At 36.5% G+C, this 21,963-nt stretch overlaps 3 protein-coding genes and 1 non-coding gene across 4 annotated transcripts; 2 read left to right on the forward strand and 2 right to left on the reverse strand.

Annotated features, from left to right (window-relative positions):
- Positions 1–4,899: 4,899 nt before the first annotated feature.
- TRNAL-UAG lies at positions 4,900–4,979 on the forward strand. The gene has a single exon. It is a non-coding gene; the product is annotated as a tRNA-Leu (tRNA).
- Positions 4,980–5,813: 834 nt separating this feature from the next.
- LOC117614078 lies at positions 5,814–7,357 on the forward strand. Its single transcript, XM_034342761.1, has 2 exons — positions 5,814–6,002; positions 7,005–7,357. Exons 1-2 carry the CDS (start codon positions 5,865–5,867, stop codon positions 7,104–7,106), a joined length of 240 nt encoding a protein of 79 aa, XP_034198652.1. The 5' UTR covers positions 5,814–5,864; the 3' UTR covers positions 7,107–7,357.
- A 3,509-nt stretch (positions 7,358–10,866) lies between these two features.
- On the reverse strand, positions 10,867–12,689 carry LOC117615524 (NAC domain-containing protein 83-like). Its single transcript, XM_034344623.1, has 3 exons — positions 12,144–12,689; positions 11,630–11,916; positions 10,867–11,438 (listed from the first exon to the last, which is right to left on the reverse strand). The coding sequence occupies exons 1-3, from the start codon at positions 12,322–12,324 to the stop codon at positions 11,130–11,132; spliced, it is 777 nt and encodes a 258-aa protein (XP_034200514.1). The 5' UTR covers positions 12,325–12,689; the 3' UTR covers positions 10,867–11,129.
- Positions 12,690–18,332: 5,643 nt separating this feature from the next.
- LOC117614063 (glycerophosphodiester phosphodiesterase GDPD2-like) lies at positions 18,333–20,692 on the reverse strand. Its single transcript, XM_034342743.1, has 8 exons — positions 20,486–20,692; positions 20,197–20,390; positions 19,852–19,911; positions 19,651–19,731; positions 19,333–19,533; positions 19,146–19,241; positions 18,825–19,021; positions 18,333–18,718 (listed from the first exon to the last, which is right to left on the reverse strand). The coding sequence occupies exons 1-8, from the start codon at positions 20,580–20,582 to the stop codon at positions 18,622–18,624; spliced, it is 1,023 nt and encodes a 340-aa protein (XP_034198634.1). The 5' UTR covers positions 20,583–20,692; the 3' UTR covers positions 18,333–18,621.
- Positions 20,693–21,963: the final 1,271 nt, after the last annotated feature.

The following is a 21,963-nucleotide window of genomic DNA, read 5'->3' on the forward strand; positions in this document are numbered from 1 at the left end:
CTTCCGAAGAACCTTCGGATGAGAACTTGGGGGACTACTGTTTATACCGTATATTAAGAACCAATGGCCACCTGACACGTGGACGGAATCGACACCTGTCACTACAGGCCCTTCGGTATGGCCCCTACCGAATCCTATACATCTTGATGCTTTTGCCCTAGGACACGTGTCATGCTCACGACCAGCTCCTACAATCCCACATCGGAAATATGAACATAGTGCACGCCTCCCAATGCCTATATAAGGAGACCCATATTCCCAAAAGGAGGGGACGGAAGAACCAACGGTACGCTACCGCTTGATCTGTAATCTGACATTTACTAAATCCGTACTTACTTAAGCATCGGAGAGCCTTCGGCCGGTACCACACCGGTACCCCAGGGTCTTACCGAACGTGTCCTTTTGCAGGAACTTGATTTTTCGAAGACTAACTCCCTTCCGAAGACACAATATCACTAAGTTGGGCGAGCCACGTGTCAAACCACTTTTTCGCATCAACAGGTCTTGATCTTGAAGATTAAGTTGCAAAGTGTGAACTTAAAAACTGAGATAATGGGGTTCTTTTGCACTTGGACTTGGGTCTTGAATATTGCTGGGTTGAATGAGAATTGATTGATATACTAAAGAAAACAAATAATAATCCATAATCAATTTTTTCTTATTACACGAGGAGATTTTTTCTTATTATACTTCTATTATTATTCACTCTTTATTCAATATTTTCCTCTCTTTCACCTTATAGTTTTATTTCTTATTTTTATGCCTTCTTCTACCGAAACTGGAGGGGCTTGGAGCATCATGGAAGATGTTTCCTTGTGGGAGGCTTGGCTCCAAATTTGTCATTGTCTCGTGTCCGGCAATAAGATGAAATTTTTTCATATGTGGAAAAAAATTCATGTCGAATTTTGTGAAAAAATTCCGGGGTCGACTCGTATGAAGATGTCATTATCTAGTATGTGGAAAATTCTCAATAAAGAGTTGGAAAAATGGAGAGATGCCTTGACAAAAGCGATAAACAACTATAGAAGCGGGGAAAATCGTACTAACTAGGTAAGTATTTTATAATTTTCGTTTTATTAAGTTTAATCTCCTAATATATATATAGTTTGTTAATATTTATTGCATTTTCAATATTTTGTTAATATTTCTTGTATTTTCAATATTTTGTTAATATTTCTTGCATTTTCAATATGTTGTAAATATTTCTTGCATTTTCAATATTTTGTTAATATTTCTTGTATTTTCAATATGTTGTTAATATTTCTTGCATTTTCAATTTGATGTTAATATTTCTTGCATTTTCAATATTTTGTTAATGTTTCTTGCATTTTCAATATTTTGTTAATATTTCTTGCATTTTCAATATGTTGTTAATATTTCTTGCATTTTCAATATGTTGTTAATATTTCTTGCATTTCCAATTGTTTCTTAATTTTCTTGCACTTCTAATTTATTTGTAAGGTTAATTGCATTTCCATTATTATTTTTTTTGTTACTTGCATATCCAATATATTTTAAATATTTCTTGCATTTCCATTTTTTTGTTAAATAGATGATTCAAGCACAGATGTGGTTCGGTGCAACCGGGGGTGGCAAAAAAAGTTTCAACCATCATGAATGTTGGGAGGTGGTGAAATATTGCAAACACTTCATAATTATTCCGATGGGTCTCGCGGTTGTGTTAAACGAGACACCACTCTGTGATTCAATGACATCGGATTCACCTCTCGATTCCCCTATGAGTCAAGACTCACCCATCGAAAAGGAGGCCCATTGGCCGAAAGGCTACGAAGACAAAGAAAGCAGGTAAGTCAAGCAATAATAATTCAAAGTTTTTGGAGGAAATTGGAAGGCAGAACGGCATAAGAATTTAAATGGAGCAGAAATGTCAAGATAACGAGTTGGCAATTCAAGCCGAGTATGCACGAGAAAGGGAGTATTTGCGCAAAAAAGATATGGACAAGACGGATCAAGAAACCATGGTGATGGATACAAGTCATATTTCCCCTGAAACAAAACAATTTTGGAAGCTAGAACGAAGGGATGTTATGAGAAGAAGACTTTTCCGGAATGATGGGCCTAGCAACACGGATTGGTTAAATGATGGAAACCATTAAATTAGTTGGCATACCTTTTATGTATTTGTATTTTTCATGTTTTCTATTAAAGTTGTTGTAATTCATGTATTTTATTTTAATAGTAGTAATTCTTAATGACTTGTATTGGATTTCTTTATTTAATAAACAAAGCATTCAATAAAATACCTTTTTATTCAACATATTCTATACAAAAAACAAAACAAAATTAAAATAACAAAACTAAAAACAAGGTGCAATAATAATAACAAACCACAACCAAAGCATAATAAATAAATAAAAACAACACAACCAAATCATAACTAAATAAAACATAACCAAAGCATCTATGCTCCATCATTCATCTTCCTTGCCTTTCACCGCCCATAGATGCTCCATCAAGTCAACTTGACGCATTTCATGAATATACGAAGATTGCATCTCTGTATATCGATCTATCATCCAAGTCATCAAACGACCATCCCTCACCAACGGTTCCTGCTCAAACGGTTCTCCACTTGGCCCCATGAGCCTTTCATAAATCCGTGACAAGGTTGTGTTCATTGGATCTGGTTCGTAGACCTCTAAAGCATCATAATCGTACTCATCATCCACAATCATATTATGGAGGATGATGCAAGTCATCATAATGCTTCTGAGGATCTCCTCATCAAACATACGGGCCGCACCTCGAATAATCAACCACCGAGCTTGTAGGATGCCAAAACACCTTTCGACATTTTTCATGTATCATTCTTAATAGGTAGCAAATAATTTTTGCTTCTGGGATCGGGGATTCAGAATAGATTTGACAAAAGTGGTCCACCTCGACTAGATGCCGTCAGCTAGATAATACCCCGTCTAGTACACTGTATTGTTGACTTGATAGGTGATATTGGGGCTCTGGCCTCTCAATACATCGTTGAAGACCGGGGATTGACCCAGCACGTTGAGGTTATTTTGGGATCTGGCAACTCCAAAGAAGGCATGTCAAACCCATGTGTCGAAGCGAGCAACGGCTTCCAGGATGATACTTTTTTGGCATTTTCTATTTCTGTAATCACCTTGCAAGGCAGTTGGGCAATTCTTCCATTGCCAGTGCATGCAGTCGATACTACCACTTATTCCTGGAAATCCTCGAGCTTCGGCTTTTTGTAGAAGCCGTTGGAGGTCCCTGGGAGTAGGTCTACGCAGGTAGTCCCTAGTGTACAGAGTTTCAACTGCTTGACAAAATCTTACCAAAGCCTCCAGCATAGTGGACTTCCCCATCCGGGCAATCTCATCCACCTGATCAGTAGATGCTCCATACGCCAACATTCGTATAACAGCTGTAAGCTTTTGCTCCGGAAGAAGCCCCAAAATCCCACAGCATCACACTTTTGAACAAAGTATGCATCATAATTGCAAATATCATGCATGACTTTATTGAACAAATAGGGTTGCATTCTAAATCGCCTTCGAAAATCAACATCAGAGTACAAAGAAGTTGGGATAAAATAATCTTCCAAAAGATTCTTACCCCGAGAATGCCTATGTCTGTCCACATTCCGGCGGCGGCCGACTTGTGAACCACGGCGGCGACCTTGGTTCTCTTCATCTTGCAAAGCCACTGCTATGACAACTTGTTCATCGACTTGTCTCTGCAACTCATTGATTTCATCTGCTCTACGGTTTCTCTCATTTGTTTCTCGCTCTTGCCACTCCAAGCATCTCCTAAAATCTTCCATTGAGAATGAATGGAGTATGAATTCTAAACTCTGAGAAATGAAAATATAGAAAGATGTGGTGTAAAAGGTATGAGCTGAGCCTGTGGTTTTATAGAAAATTTTGGCAATATAGACATGCGACGTGGCTTGATTTGATTGGATGAAAATCTTATCTGAAATTTGAAATTCATCCGAAATTTGAACCCAAATTTATCTGAATTTTGAACCCAAAAATTTATCTGAATTTTGAATTTTGAAATTCATCCGAAATTTGAACCCAAAAATCTTATCCGGAAATTTTATCCGATTATGAATAGTCTTGACACGTAGGAACCCGGAAATCTTATCCGAAAATATTATCCAAATTAATTATTTTCATTAAAAAATTTGTGAAAAAAACAAAAAAATGAATAGGAATTGCCCTTAGCCATGGCAATGGGTGGAAACACAAAATACTATTTGCAAGGGCAACCACTATTCACGTGAATAGTGGCTGCCCTAGCTTCCCCCTTGCCATGACTAAGGGCAAATGGGTGGAGTTGCTCTAAGGTAGAGAGGTCGGGGGTGGGTGAGGTTGGTGTAGGTTAATTGGGGAAGATAGTGGCTGCAGAGTTGGGAGCGTTGTTGTATTTTAAATTATTTTAATCTTTTAAAAGAATCATTAAATTTAAATTTATTTAATATAAGTATATTTTTTATTATTTAAAAAACAAAAGAATTGTTTATTATATATTTTGGCCTCATGGAATCCACGTTATTTATTAACGGTTTGTATAATAGATGGAGCAATTTGTAGGTTTTTCTTAAAAATTCGATAAAAATTGAGAATTGCCCTTGAATTGCTTCAAATTGAAACCACATGGGAAAAAATGACCAAATTGAAACCACGTGGGCAAAAATGACCAAATTAAAATCACATAGACCTTAATGATAAAAGTGATAAATTATAGGGACCAAAAATTACGTTTTCTCCATTTATAATGACAATAAAGTCCATGGTTCTGAATGAAGCCCAAGAGACCAGTAAGTCGAACTCAAGCCCATAACAATCTTCAAACGAATGTTGCTATAACGTGGCAACATATATTTATGAAGTTAGGCCAAACTCTTACCAATAAGACGGTTTGGCCGAGTGGTCTAAGGCGCCAGATTTAGGCTCTGGTCCGAAAGGGCGTGGGTTCAAATCCCACAGCCGTCATAACTTTTTTGGGTTTTATCTGGTTATTATTCATTAGACGACCAAAAAAAATATTGAACTGAATGCTGAGAATTTTATCTGAAGACTGTATGTAATAAGCTAACAATATCCATGTATGAGCAGTACAAGTAGGTACCTTAGTATTTTGATTTATGATTTTTTTTCTTTTCTATTTCTTCTCTTTGTTGGAATATAAATTTTTAAATTTGAAGTATTTAATAGTGTAGATGATGAAATAACCAATTTAAAAAATGAAATTCATGACAATTATGAAGAGAAGACAAGTTTTATACAAGGGCCTTCTCTCATGTGAAATCCTGGCTCCGCCACTATTTGAAGACCAATAGTCTCAAGTTCGAACCCTTATGACATCTTGATTGCGTGTGTGAAAAAAATTCTCCTCTCTTAATATTGTTTGTATATAAAATAAATAAATAAATGAAGGCAGAGAAGTGGAAAACTTAAGTAAATATAATAAAAGAAGGGCATGCTGGTGCGTGGAAAAGAAGTTTGAAAATGAAAAATAATGCGCGCATTCCCCATGCATGCTTCTATTGACCTAAAAACAAATGCATGCTTCTAACTGCTGGTGAAAAATAATGCGCGCATTCCACAAACGTGCATGCCATTAACAAAGCAAGAAAGAAAAAAACAAAAAAAACAAAAAAAACAAAAAAAACAAAAAAAACAAAAACACACACAAAAGAGAGCTTGTCAAATGAGCAAAATGGGCTAGATTGGTCTAGAGATTTGGGCTCAGCCCATATTATTTTCCAAGTGCTGTGGTCCATGAAGCCCATACTATGTACTAACCCAACCAATCCAATAGAGACAAAAGAGACGGCAAAAAAAGAGAGCGAGCGTGAGAGACAGAAAGAGAGAGAGATGGCGGGTGCGTTTTGGGGGACGCGAGTGCTGGAGATAGTGAAGAAGCACGATTCTGGAGGTCTAGTGTGGAAGAGAATAAAGCTGACCACCACCCGTAAAGCCAACGCCAAGAAGCGCCTCCTCCGTGTTTGGCAGGTTCTCTTCTCTCCCTTCAGTTAATAATACCATTTCTGATTTCTCAGTCTCTGATTAGGGTTTAAGGTTTTAGTAATACCGTCGATGTCGGACCTATTTACTTGCTTTAAATCGGAATATTTGATTTTAAAAGTTATGGGTTACGTAATTAGAGGCCACTGGCCAGGCAGTATAATCCGCCATTGTTTTGTGGATGTGTCTTGTGCTTGAAAGTCGTAATGTGCATAAACCCCGGCATATGCTGAAGGGCTCTTGAGTTTTGGCAATTGAAAAATGAGATTCCCGGTTTGGTTTTCTCAAGCATACTTTTGAGAGAGAAATTACAGGAAAAAGGATTAAGCTTGGTCTTGATAGATGGCCATCCAGCATTGTATTGAATGGGAGAAATGCTGTCCTGTCATCTTCTTTCATGTGATCATAATTTATGGTCAGTTAACAAGGCCTATTAGGTGAAATGCCTATGAAGGAAACTATGTGAGATATTTGCAAAAAAAGTTTGAATTTTTCGTAGTTTGATGGAAGATAGGTACAAGGCTAATTGTTTTTCCTTTGAATTTTGGTTATTTGTTTCAAGCATATTTTGGACCCTAGTCATCAATGATTGAGCCTGTCTAATTCTATTGTAATTTTTACGGGTTCTTTATGTATATCTATTCTATTGCATACGCTGAGTGCTTATTTTGGCTGCTTGTATAATGTGTTTCTGTTCTAAATTGGTCAGTTCACCTCGTATGAGCAGTACATCCATTCCAATGATAATCTACTTGCATGATCTTACCCATGTGCTTATGTAATATCTGCTTCCATTTACAAACATGTCTGGTGGTGGGTCGCATAAGGAGCTACTAATTATACATAAGCCTGGATGAAATCACAGCCGCTTTGTTGATTTGTATTTGTACACTCCGAAATCTTTGTTGGGATTTATATGTTGTGTTACACACTTTGAAGATCCTCTATTTAACTCATATTGAACTTCTGGAAATGCCCCTTTTCTTGCAGAATGAGGCTGTTCTGAGGGCATGTGCAGAAACACCTACTTCACAATCATCAGGAGCTGCTGCCAGTGGAGTCTCTGAGAAAGATAGCACAAATAGCCAATAATGAGGTAGAATGCTAGGCAAACTTGGAGGTGTTAGTTTGGTCATCCTTGGGCCTCTAAATATCAACCATGTGTTATAACCTTCAAATGAATACTATCCTGAACCTCCTTTTTTATCTTTCTATTTCTAGAGCTGAGCATTATGTAAGGAAGCTTTTAAGTCATTGACTAAATACGATTATAATCATGTGTAACCAGGATAACTATGATGAATTTTGATGGTCCATAAGACTGTTCCGAAATTGCTTGCTGACGATGTGCATCTCAAACCTGAATCTTATTGGTTTTATGGTACCGTTGTTGCTTCGTAGGATTGTGTCTCTGAGCACATCATTCAGTAGAGTCAATGCAAGCCGCGCTGAGTCTAAAGCGGAATAGGATTGCATATTTGATAGTAGGCCTTAAGCTGAGATTGGCTGTTGGGGTTTCAGCACATCTTAAGTTATGCATCTTATCACTATTTTCCTTGCGGCGGAAATATCTGTAGCGCTGTCGTAATATTTACTTCTAAGTAGTGTTTGAAAAGTCCCTTCTAGAGGGAATCTTTGCACTTCCAAATTCTCTTACGCATGATAATACTGAATTTGTCGCAGGATGATGCGTGGTCCATGTTTTATTTATAAGAAAACGGGGTTGGGATGAAATGCGGACACGAAAACTGCGGAAATAATGGTTGAAAACTTCCTTTCCAGCCCCCTTGTTATGTTGTTATAAGACTGATTTTGACATTAAACAAGTTGGTAAATTAGTCTATTTTCGTTTCTGCGTATGTCGCTATTAACTCACGGAATATCAACAGAGATACTCCAAAGACAATCAGTGAGATGAATTTATAGTTTTGCACGCAACCATGATGCCCATTACATGTGCGGCTTCTGGGAAAAATCTTATGTGCGTTCAGCTCATGTGTACTGTCTTGTCTTTTTTACAAGACTTGTTGCTGCAAGGAAATTTGAGATTTTGACAAGTTAATGCATCTGTGGGATGTTGAAATGTCTCACTTTTCTGCTGCCAAAAGGAAGCAAATTCATAATCTTACTCCATATTTTGGCACTTTACAGAAGCTAAAAGAAAAAAAAGGTACCTGCTAGTACCGGGGAAAAGGCAAGAAACTACTCAATTCATCACGCAGGAGGGTTGTTGCCGTCCCGTATTATCTGTCAATGAGCTCAGCACTCTAAAGTCCTTGAATGCTGAGGCAACCTCTTGGATTGCCAAAGCCACACAAAAAATAAATAAATAAATAAAAACATGGACCCATTTAATTCAACTGGGCACACAGTTCACATCTTGTGCAATAGTAGTTGGTATTAGCTTTTAAATGGGTTGATGGTGAGCTGTGGCAAATAGCTGCCGTGTTGGGAGGCATTTCCTTTTGCCAAAGGGCACCTACCCACTTGTTAAGTGCATCAACGATCAATATTTAAAAGAAAGAAACAAAAATAAAAAATCTTGACCCTCCATCACGAGATTCTCAGGCTTTGGATACCTTTTGAAATTTGGTTGTGTGTGTAGATGTAATTAGGTTTTGCTTTTTAATATGGCTTTATTTTACCATTCACCTCATCATATTCATCACAGTTGGGCGTAAATTATGCCAGTTAATTAAGGTATTTATAGATTCTCATTATAATAAATTAAGAGGTCCACCCACATTAATTTAATTTAAATGTTTTTGATTTGACCATGCCATTGAGAGTGGTTTTAAAATTGGACATGTCTCTGTTGCATAGATACCAAGCAACCCTTTCAAAATTTCTCCAAAACCAAAAAAAAAACATATACAAGTGGTTGGTTTTGGGAACTGGTCAACATACACAAATTGATAATACATTCCCTGTCTGCTTGGTAATTCTTTCAAAATGTCATAAATGCCCCTCCGTGGCACAGACTCAAATTGCCCTCTCAGCCCTTCTAGTGTTTCTTTTTGTGATTGACCTAATCAGTTTAGCTGTAGTGTGTGGTCTACCATGACGGGCTGCCCACGTGATTGACAATTTGAGAACCCAAGTCAGCAATCCACAATCCAATCCAATCCCATCTCAACCCTCTCTCCCTCTCTCTTACATACACACAAATTTCTTCTTCTTTTTTTTCTGTTTTTTTTTTTTTTGGTTCTGTCATGAAAATGAAATTAATATATAGAAAAAGTGACGTGAAGAACTCCAAAAGCCTTAGGAGATTCTAAACCACTGTCACAAGAAACTCTGGTCGGCATATTTTATTTTCCCTTATCTATTAATATTATTTTTGTTTCTCCTATCTGTTTATAGCATGCCAAATTAATCAGACTGATAATCAAAGGCTTACTATTATGCCGTCCCTTGTCCACCTGATGTCCACTTGGCACTCTCTCATGGGTTTGCAATCCTATCTACCCTCTGATCTCATCCTCCATGTCTCATGTCTGTATAGGACAACAACCTACCTTGTAGGTTTTGTTCCATCATATTTTACACTTTTTTTTCTCTCTTATTTTTCTCATAATCGTATTCACAAATTGCCCTTGTCAACACCAATGTTACAAGCACTCATTTTTTTATCTAACACTTGAGAAGATACTCTATATGTTATGTTGATTGATGTCTAAAACTTGGATGACAAGGGACGAATTCACTATTCTGGCCAACGACCTCACATGCGTATGCAAACTGAGAACATCGTTAATGATTATTGTATTATGCAAAAAAATCATAAGTATGATGAGTTGTGTGTACTTTGTTTATGTCTTTGATAAAAATATTACTGATGATGGAGTCAACTATATCAGGCTCGTGGCTCTTGCATGTATGACACGTGTGTGTACAGATGAATGATTTGGTATTTTTCACCGCCGTGTTTTTACAGCCATAGCAGAGCAGCAAAATTAGAGATGAGTGATTTGATATTTTTCTTGAGAGTGAGTGAGTTTACTTTTTTGCAAGTTGTAAGGAAAACTTGTATATAAAATGCTTCCCATCATTAACATGTTTGACAATGTGTGTTTGATAGTTTAAACTGTTGGATTAAGAGGTACCGTTTACGTAAACTAGCAGGAATGTGCAAGAAATGATATGCTTTAGGAAATTTAAGGTCATGGCCGATGGATCAGTTTTCTTAACTTGGGACCCTCCAACTGGCCATTTCCCACATTTTCTTTTCAAACGCAGCTGTCCCTTGTGAACAATAATCCTCTGTGTGGTTTTTTAGTCCCTCCACTCTCACCAACTGGTCTTGAAGATTCAAAACTTAGTTAACCCTGTTCCCCTGCACCGCCGAACCTACTCTCATAGGCCCTCTTTTCTTGTAGGACACTTAAAATAGTACACAATTGTAAGAAATGTTTGTGGAATACTATGTCAGAATGTCTGTTTTCTTGGAATTAGATTCCGTGATGCAGATTGGAGTACATTTGAAGATTTGTGTGACGGCTTGGAGTTCTTGGAGATTCGATCCACTTGAAAACAATGCTTAGGAATTGGGTTCCCTTTGAGTGATTTTACTTTCCCCAAAGGGAGAAAGGGAACCTCGTGCGAAGCTGATCTTTGCGAAGATAAAAATATTCTAATTCTTCTGCTCCTCCCAAAATCTAAGGAAGGCTTTCGGAAATTTCATGTTATTGATGTACACTTTCGCTTGCTTTTTACCTTGGGAGTCTCTTTTCAACACTTATTATTCCTCTTGAAAATAGCATGGCTTTTCTATAAAGAAATTATGCTGCATGATTTGCACAACATGTTCAGATTACGAGTGTGCTTGCTTCTCCAAAAAATTCAATTCAGATACTGGAAATAAAATGAAACATCAGATATTAGAAAATTTGGGATTTGATTACATAGCGATAAAACCATCTGTTCACACACATTGCTCTTCATATTACCGACTACAAGTTACTGCCGATTTTCTTCTGTGGACATCTTTTGCTGCATTATAAACTTAAAAGGACCCAAGACTTGGATTTCCTAGATGGTTATTCTGATAAAGCAACCAGAAGCCTAATTACCGGTACACAGACGACTAATTTAAGGGGATTCTTGACTAAATTGCTACTGTTTTCTTCTAAAGTAAGGAAAACTATTGCAACTACTGCTTTCTTCATGATCATCCACTTGATCACTAGAAACGACCTCTGTGACTCCGCTGGAACCTGAGGAGGAGGAACTAGGTGCAAGGCTCAAATTCGCTCTGTCTTTTGTCATGAAATCGTAGAAAACAGGCCTGGCAGTCTTGGGTTTCCGAATCACTCGGTCATTGCAGGGTTGTTGAACTTGCTCCTCCTCATTTTTACCACCTCTTTTCTTCAAGAATATGCGGCAGAGGACCCAATTGTCCATTGGCACCACAGGGCTCTGCAACTAAAAGAAGAAAAAAAACATTATTAACAATGATAACATAATACACTGGAAAAAGAAAATGTGTGCTTTTTGGTTTGTAAAGCATCATAGAAGACTATTTGAAATGGATTTCTTGAAATTTTTAGTTGAACTGCTCATGCAAGAGACAATTGGTACAGAGCAAACAACACTAAATAGAACAAAAAGCTCACTTGGGTTGAGTTCTTTTCTCGTGGGGCATTGGGGCCTGTATTTTCAGCCAAAACAAGGCGATATTCATGCATAATCCAATCAGTCCTAGTGCCATGGGGAGGCTTTCCTCTATAAAAAACCAGAGTTTTCTTCATACCCACAACTTGGTTGCCCCTAGAAGTCACAATTTGCTTGTCTAACCCAGTTGCCTTCCAATACCCAGAACCGGTTGCTCTGTTTGATCTGCTCCCATTGGGGTACTTGGCTTCCCTAGTGCTGAAGAAGTACCTCTCTTGCTCACAATCACCTAAACCCACACAAGCCGTACATGCATCAGAAACAACACTTAATACGATTTGGGTTTTCACTGTCTTTCAATTCTCTGTCGAATTTTCTTCCTTCAAGACCATTTCCATGTTATTACGATTTGGGTTTTTGATTGATAGGCATATGGCATTGTGGTTTGGTACAATACAATAATAATAAAAAGAAACCAATTCAACAAAATTGAAGTTTGAGAAATGTGAAACAAACCTGGCAAATCCCAAGGGTCAGCCTTGCAAACTTCAACCTCAGGGATGATAGAGGCAGGCAAGGGGCAAGAGAACACCTTGCGCTTCAAGTACTGAAGAACCAGCTCTTCATCCGTGGGGTGGAAGCGAAACCCAGGAGGCAATCTAAGCACACCATTCTTTACAAAATTAAGCCTCTCCATCTTGATTCTGAGACACCACAAGAAATTAACTGAAAGCTCAAGCCTTTAGTTTTATCCCAAGCACAGTTATAGTTCAACTTGGAACTCAAAATCAAACGGATTGAGTTAGATGCAAAGTCATGGCAAGTTCTTATAGTCCATTAGAGCACATAAACAAAGAAGATATTGGACAAGAACAAGAGAGAACAAGAACAAGAAGGAAAAGAGTCCTGGTGGAAAAAAAGAAGAGAAAAAGTTGCGTTGAGGGTGTGAAGATTAATGGGGGTGGGTATCAAGGAGAGAAAGTGTGGCTTCTTTTATAGTAATGGGTCTTAGATACAAGGAGAGAGAGAGAGAGAGAGAATAGGACGACCCATTTGGCGTAAACTAGACTCAATCTCCTTTCCTTTGACGCTATTTTAACAAAAGTTGAGGGCTCTACGAAAAGGTTAAAGTTCTCCATTTGAACGAAACCCAAATGCTTCTCATTTTTAAGCCTTGTTGTACTCGACCTCACCTTTGTGTGTGGAAATAACCGAACTTGTTAACACCCTTTTTCAATCTTTTCCAAGCTTCCCATACTCAATTTCAGTCATGTTTTTAACGTTTACCTAAGTTAATTGGACATGTAGATGTTTGGACGGCGCGGAGGTGCATTTTGGTCATCTCACGAAAGAATCAGATTTGTGTAAAATATATTCTAAACTACTTTGATATAAGGGGAGCGAGATCAAGCTAGCTCGGTTGCAAGAGAGTGAACACACTGTATTAACCAACTTACCTAACCCACATCCGAGCGAAAATTGAGTATGGAAGGCTAGAAGGGTATTATGGTCATTTTGAAAGTTTGATGAGCAAAGTCCGAAGTACAGGAAGGCAGAAGGTATTAGTTGCAGCAAAGGTTACGGACCCGTAAGGGTGAAGTCATGTTATGTCATGCTGACAGCTGTACTTGAACCAAGGAGTTAAAGGCATTGGGGCATGAAATTACGGTTGTAGCCTTCGTCAACAGAATAGTTATGGTGCCGTGCCATCGCGGGGGAAACAAAACTGTTGGGTGCTGCACCAGCGCTCAGCCCAGTGGAAAGTACGGACTACGGAATATTATTAATGTCTGCGTTTCCTTTTGGAATAAACCAAAACTAGCCTGAGGCTGAGAATAAATAAAGAGACTTTTGTGAAAAAATGTAAATCTTTTTTTTATTTTATTTTATATTTTTATAAATGTCTTTTTCTATTTTATAAAAGTTTGTTAATTTTACAATTTTATTCGACTTGTCACTTTGTGTGTGACACAAAAGTCCTTTAGCCTATTTCAAATGGTTATTATCATGGCAATGGAGACCTTAAATTAGGCGATTTGACACCTCATCACTAGTCAAGATTCCTTATTAATATCTATGGCTTAATATTAAATAATAGCAAATTGATGTCAAACCATATTTTTTTTTTCTAGTTAACTATAAATTTATAATAACAAAATGGTAATTAGAAAGTGTAACTCTTTGAAATAGCTAAAAGACCTTTTGTGTCCTATGATTTTGGCTTCATTTTTTACAAAATCAACGAGCCTTAATTATCCCTATCAATCCTTGATTTTCTCAATCAGCTAAATCATCTCCACCATTGAGTATCTCCATCACCCATAATTTTCCTTATCAACCTTGATTTTCTCCATTAACCTTAATTATCTATATCTACATTTGATTTCATACATCGGCCTCAACTATCTCAATCAATCTTTGATTTCCTCCACTAGCTTTCACCATCTAAATCCAAAGAGAAAATGAAAGCTTGATGGAAATAATTAAGGTTGTCTCAATGATTAATCATAATATATATATATTACAAATAATATTGGAAGTGATAGAATTTCAACAAAGAAATACTTAAATTCCTCATATTTTATGTGCTAACAATTTTTTTGTGTGTGGACAATACAGGACTTCTTTGGGAGTGATTCTAACCCATAATTAATTATAGAGAGAAGCACATCTCACGTGCTCCTTTTTAAGAGTAATTATGAATAGATTAAAACCACTTCTAGATAGGACACGTGCTTCTCTATATAATCACTTTAAGTGATTTTAAGTGATTTAGGAGAGAAGCAACTCTCATGTGTTTCTCCATAAAATCACTTAAAACCACTTAACGTGATTATATAGAGAAGTGATTATTGACGTATGTAGAATCCCAAATGAGCCCGTATAATCACTTGTAGTAATTTTAAGTATTTTGGGAAGAAGCACCTCTCATATGTTTCTCTATAAAATTACTTTTTAAGTGATTATATGGATAAGGGATTCTCTATAAAAGTAATTATTGTAGGCCAATAATCACTCTCAAATGAACCTAACAATTTGAAATATCAAGCCAGGTTAAAAGAAAGTTCTCAATATTTTATGGATTATATCAAACCCAAAAATAAAAGAATTATAAACGAATCAAAGTCAAATGTCATATATTACCAAAATAATAATAATAATAATTGAATCAACACAAGGAATATTTTTGGCAGAAAAATAAAAAAGATTTAAAATGAATTTCCTTTATTATATATATATATTTTTATTTTCAAATTTGAGTCATAAAGGGGGACCAATATTTGTTTTATGGCATTGTAGGGTGCACGCATAGGGATGCGTGTGAAGGTAACTTAATATATTTCGTATAAAAGATGGAAAAAAGATGCTGCTTGGACGGGTAATGGGTAAATGGGTCCTAACCCATAGGCCCATATTGGTCCACTGCGCTTTGGAATCTATTAACTAATATATCATGTGCCTTATCTTGGTGTTCCATCGGTGATTGAAATTTGAAAAAGAATATTTTTGGTTGAATTTGGGAAGGGCATTTTGGTAATCGGGGTGATGTTATGGCTCGTGGGGGTGGGGGTGGGTGAGGGAATAAAGGTCAGGGGCCTACTTGCCTCCAAAACGACGGGCACCCACGTCGGATTTAGGGTAACTGACAAAAATGCCACCTTCAAGCGATGCCCCATTTCAAGATTTCCTCAATCTTCTTGTCTCACTATTTTCTATCAGATGGAAATTTTAGGAGAAATCGTCTAAAGAATCTCTTTTCTTGAAAAGACACTCCTATCCTTGTATTAACTGATTCTTACATAAACCGACGACGAATTACTCTAGTGAGTTTGTCCTTAGAGAAGTGAAAAATGAATTTCCAACATCTTCTAATATTAGAAAGAAAATAAATACTGCTAATGAAAAATAACTAGTAAATTTTTTATTTTTTGAATAAAAAGATTAAATCATGTTTAGGTATTAGTAGAAGGAGTCACTAATTTTCAATATAAAAAAAAAATTGAGTCACTAGCTAAATTATATCAAATGTAGGTATTAGTACAAGCAAAGACAGGGTTGGAATTTTTCACTAGGTTATAATTTATTTCTTATCTCTATTATATGTGGGTGGCTAAATGACTTTGTATAAGGAGTTGTTTGAAAGTAGTATATTAATTCTTGCATAGATGGGGTAGGTTAATTGATGAATTTCCTAAAAAGATAACACCAAATTGACGTTTTTTCCGAAAATTGTACTGAGCTAGATAGAGCCCACTCAATCTAAGAGTGGCTCCATCCTTGACTAAAATGGTATAAATTTGATTCAAAAACTATTGTGAAAATGATTCAAAACAAAACCTTGGAGGATTTGTCCAATTCAGAAAAATCATACAATTAAAGTGATTGGATTGGAGAAATTATAGAATGTTATGGTAGTATAGCGAAGTGACCGTACTACCGTAGTATTCTATAATTACTCGATTCGATTGATTGAATTTGAAAATGAATTATGTTAAAGGCAATGGCAGAATGGTAGTATCTCTGACTTGCCAGGGTTGGTTATGGAACAATAAAAAAGGAAGTGGGGATAACGTGGGCCGGTTGAGATTGTAGTTAAACGGGAGCCTCAAACATTGACGAATGAATTAAAGCCCGACTCCGTATGGAGAAGGGCAACAGCTTTCACCCATAAATTATTATTATTATTATTATTATTATTATTATTATTTTAAGGACTGAATTATTTTCTTTATCTATTTTTTTAAAAAAAGAAGAAGAAATGAAAGGAGATGAGTTTGGGTTTCGTGAGGCAAATTGCGGCTGTGGTTTAAATTGTTATTGCTGTTGGGGGGTTGCCTTTTGAATTATAAGAGAGGTCAAAGGAGGTTGCGTGTGGGTTTTGAAGAGGGTTTGAAGGGGGTATAGAGAGAAACGTCAAAGCCTGCAATTATTGTGTTTTGAGTAAAATATGTTCTTCACTGGGAAAATGCCTTTCTGCTTTCCTCCTGCAATTATTATTATTATTATTAAATCCCTTTTAATTTTTGGTATTCATTTTGCGGTGTGGCTTGGTTTTCTTCCACTGCCTCACTCTTTTTACTTTTCTGGGAATTCATTCATCTTTTTTCAGGGTTGCCCTCATTTGAAGCATCCTAATGGTTCTTACACACCATCCTAATGGTTTTTTCAAATTTGATTTGGAGAAAAAAAGAAAACAACCCAATCAATAGGGTTACTTACAAGGAAAACCAAACCCTTGTGACAATTTAGGGTTTTCTTGCAATAAAATAGTAGCCTTTAAAGGCAATTAATTAAATGAATAATTGAAATTGGAAACAGTATTAGCAACAGATTAATTATTTATTAGCTGGAAAGTGGAGCACCAAATAGAAAAAGGGCAGATGACGACGTGGATGAAGAAGAAATAGTGCTCTCCTCTCTCACTCTCTCACTTCCTTTATGTCAATCATTTTAGAATTATGTATGCTTCCTTTTCTTTAATGTTTGCACATCATTTCCCATTTTCTAAGTGCTGTCTCATTACAACGACAGACTTCATTTTTTTATATAATTAATTATGGAAACAAAACTTTATATTATACTCGGGGGTTTCGTAATGATCATGAAAAATTAATATATGCCTTTGTCCCAGAAGAAAATGGATGAGTGTGATATCATATCATGCCATTAAAAATATAAGCAAGCAACCGCCGCTTGTGACATAGACTCTCTAGCCATGTTTGAGTACAAATTTATAAAATAAATGTGATGCATGGATCCACAAGTAAACAAATACCCAATGAGACGAATTTCTAGAACAAGGTGTGAAGGATTAAACAAATTCAAAGTTGACCAAAGCTCTATGTTTGTCTAATGATGCCGATGCCTTCCTGAGGTCATTGCTTCTTACACATGCATTGCGCATAGACTCATCGGTTGAGCTCATTTTCTTCTTTTTCAAGTCTCTCAACCAGCCAGCCCTGAAGCAAGCAAGCTATCAGATTAGCCGTCTCTCAAGCCCTAGGGTTTGTATGATATGTGTAATTACGGAAGAGTTGAATGAACAAAGATGACAATGATGTAGCAACATAATCATCCTTGTAATTTCAATGTCGTGATTAATTTTCCTAATTAGACTTGGCAAATGATTTCAGTGTGTAGTTTGCTTGTCCGCTTTCTTTCTTTTATGCTTTTATTTTTCTTGCAAACTTTCGTATCTTCAAACTTTGCCCTTGCACACTTGAAAGAACCTTCCTCAAAAGGCCCATCAAATGCAATGCTAGCAAAAGATCGGTGTCTTTGGGCATGTGTGATGTGAACCAACTGGCCCACTTGATATAACCCCCATGTAATTACTTATTCTACGAAACTTACAAGAGTATATATTACATTGTCTTTTTAACTTTATTTATTTATTTCTTTCTTTCAAGAGGTTCTAAAACACTAAAAAAGAAAGAGAAAAAAAAAAGTTATTCCGCTGCCGGGATTCGAACCCGGATTAGTCAAATTCCAATTCAATTTGTGCTACAGCGGATTCTTGATATTTCCCTTCAAGAAATATTATTTATTGTGTTAATCTGGGCCACTCCAGCCCAGCCAGAATTGTGAACGTATTGTATGGGTTGGGCTAGAGATGGTAAAACTTTAGCTGAATTAATATAATTAATTATGGGTTGGCCTCCAAAAGTGTAAAGTCTCCTATTATGGTATCTAATGAGATGGAAATTAAAAAATATGGTGACTTTATTTATGAAATTTTGTTGATGATTTGAACTCCAAACTCATCTTCCATTTGAGAAACCATTTGGATACAACTAAAAACTAGGGTTTTGTCAGTAAAAAACTGTTACTCTATACACAAGATTTTCATCTGGTTCTGGCTGGCCATGTTGATGATGATGGCCCTCAAAAGTCGTATCTACTCTGGCATAACCTCTACTAGGAAAGCAAGTTCAAGTTCCTGCTCTGAGAAGAAATGAGCTACCCTTCCTTTGTAGGATGATATTGGGTAGTTCTACACGAAAACTGCCTCTGTGATCTCTGGAACAAGGTCAACAATCACTCCCTCCACGCCCATTAGAATTTGCATGTAAACAGCCTCTGCCACATTGCTGCAAGAACCACCAACATATCTCATTATTAATTGGACAAGTTTCTGATATATATTTTTATTTTTTAAAAAAAAAACCTAATGAAAAACTCTGAAAAACGGCTTACTTTAATTGTCCATAGGTTATAATGCCAAGTTTGGCCTCTTTGATCCTGGTCACTGCTCCTGGATTTCTGAAGATAGCTTTTACTTCTGATACAATTCCGTGCAAACCGCCCCGCAAGCAAACCTTAATGGCCTCTTCCATCGAATTCCTTCGAACATCCGCATAAATTTCAGACCCTCCATTTGTGAGGAAATATACCTGGATCACATACATTACAGCTTCAAAAAGTAAGCCATTGAAAATCATTCAATCTTATGAAACATTTTTACGGAAGACTTTCCATTTAAGGCAGTCTATGGGGAAGTTTGGAATGTGATCTTACAGGGTATGTGCTCTGCAATTTTCTCATCAAAAGTGCAGCATCAGGTTGAAAGCTTGAAAACAGGATTGGTCTGTCTTTGGCGAACTTATTTACCACCTGTTCAAAGAAAGTTCGGGAAATATTATCTGCTTAAAACAACAATATTAATTGCAATGTGCTATAAAACATGCTAAAGAAACATTCTTACCTGCAAGATCACTCGAAGAACATGCTCGAGTTTTTCCTCTTTGTAGACTATCTGATCATCAAACTTCAATTCTATATTGAAACCCTTGGAATGTTCAACTTTCTGGAACACCTCTTGCAATGTGCATAGGGAGTCATCCTTTTCTACCTTCCACTCAAAAATTCTTCCATCTTTTACTTTTCTAAGCATAGGCCTCTCAACCTGGATATGGGAATGAATGACCTGAATATTCATCCTAGACAATATTCTACCTTCCATGCATCATGCATGCATATTATTTATCAATCTGAAAACAGGACAATCTCCAATTTTGATTACCTTTCCTGCCTCCTTCTGAGGTCCATAGGAAAGAAATTCCAGCAGAGTTATGTCTGTAACCCTTTGCTCCTTGAAAACACCCTGAAACCAAATTACAAATAGGATGAATATTCAGTATGGTATGAAAAAAAAAATTAAAAAAAATAAAAGAATTGATGGGATTAGAGCATTGGGAGATATATATAGAGAAGTAGAACTAACCTTGTCCTCAGCGCCAATGAAGTTGTCATGAAAAATGACTGGATAGTCATCTTTGGTCACCTACAAAAATAGCTTTTGTTTACAGTTTCTTCTAAAGGGTTTTTCACTCACCCAAATGTACAAGTAAGAAAATGGAACAAAAGAACAGAAAAGAAAAAGAAGCAGAGCAATCAGTACCCTAAATTTAAATGAATAATTTAACATTGATTTTGTAGCCCCAAATTCCATGACAAGCCAAGGAACATGTGTTATAGTAAAATAAGAAAACGAACTGCAGCAAGATTGCTACTTTTCATGAATTGTTTTCTTTTGGGTGCCCATTAAGCACAACGATTATGCTTTTACCTGAACGTCAAACTCGACGAAATCGATAGGGAATTTAGCGGCAGAATTGAAAGAGAGAATAGAATTCTCTTTGATGCATTTGAGCCTTGTATCATAAGATTGTAGCATGTTCATCCCGCTGCCTCTGTGTCCCATCACCATGAACTTGGGCCATTCGTATCCACATATGGTTACTTCACCTTCATCTTTCACACCTATTCACAAAACCCAAGATCAAGATCAAAACCACTTTCTATTTTCATTTTTTATTTTGTTTGAATTCAAAGCAATTTGATTTAATGGTGATCACCTTGAGCCAAGCGTGAAGAATGGAGGGCCAATGCTGCATTTTCTGTGACTTGGTGGAGACTAGGAACATTTAAGACATGCACGGCTCTGAGAGACATTTGCTCTTGCAAATTTGCGAACTTGCAAAATTGCAAGCAAGCTTTCGAATTCAAGAAATGGGGACGCTTAGAAAATTGGCACTTGGTCCACAGAACACACAAGCTTGGAAAGTGATAGGGCGTATTTAACAAGGTTCACCGATACTAAAATAACAGACACATCCCAATTGCCAACTAATTTTTTGTCTTTTTTAAAAAAAAAAAGGAAAAAAAAAAAAAAGGAGAAAGAATCTTCCATTCCTAAGGGGCTTAATTTTAATTTTTTCTTTGTGTTCATTGAAAGAACGAGGAATTCGCGCGGAATCTTGGTTTTTGTTTTATTTCGCTAAATTTTTGCGGCTTGGGGTTTTCGAGTTCAAAGGAATATGCTTAAACTTCATTTAGTATTTTTCTAATTTTGCGTACTTAGGAATTGTTTTGTTTTGCTCCGAGTCAACTTTGACCATGCATGTCCAAGATATTCGCAAACCGCGGCAACTTTAATTAGCATTTCATTGTTGATGAGGGAATGCTGATGTTTATCATATTCTTGGCCAGGGTTTAAGGTTTGACTGTTCGAGACTCGTCTAGATCTCAACCGAAGATTTTCATTTCACATAATGCGTAAGACAGTGTTCAAATTGTATGTGAAGAAATACACATACACCCACACACACTCTTCATAGATATGGTATGTTTTGCTCAGTTGGAGAGTAATGGCGGACTCAGGAATTTTTATAAGGGTGGACTAAATTTTATTTTATTTTATAGAGGAGATATATTATGAACTCGTAAGATGTTATCGCTTTGAACGTACAAGATGCTTCCCCACGTATAGAATTAGTGGCTCCATCCTTAATCAAGTTCTCAACAATTGTACAAGATGCATTAAACATATTTAATAAATCCGAATAAGAATCATAATGAGTTCCGAGTTTAGTAAGTTCCTCAGAAATTGAAGTATCAACATTAGATGCAGAAGGTGTATCTTTGTTATCGTCACCACTTTTTTTGAAGAATGAATAAATAGTTTTTCCTTTCTTTACCAGTCTATTATCATAATGTGACATGATATCCTAACAAGAAATACTAGACACCAAAAATCATATATGCTAATTAATAATTCAAGTTGCAAAAACATATATCAACAATCTCCAAAAGTTTTCACTCAAATCCTAAATCATAAAAATTTAACAACAATTAAAATTAGAAATTGAATATAAAAAAGAAAAAAAGAGAAAAACTTACCAAGATTGAAAAACCCACTGAAGATGGGTTGGTACAATTTTTTAGAGGAGGAGAGCTATTTCCTCTAGGCTCACAAGGTTCAAATATGGTGTTTTGGGTGGCTAGATTTTATTTATTTATAATGTTTGCTCTTTATGGGTATAACCCAATATCA

This window comes from Prunus dulcis, chromosome 1 (assembly GCF_902201215.1).
Source record: "Prunus dulcis chromosome 1, ALMONDv2, whole genome shotgun sequence".
NCBI classification, from domain to species: Eukaryota; Viridiplantae; Streptophyta; class Magnoliopsida; order Rosales; family Rosaceae; genus Prunus; species Prunus dulcis.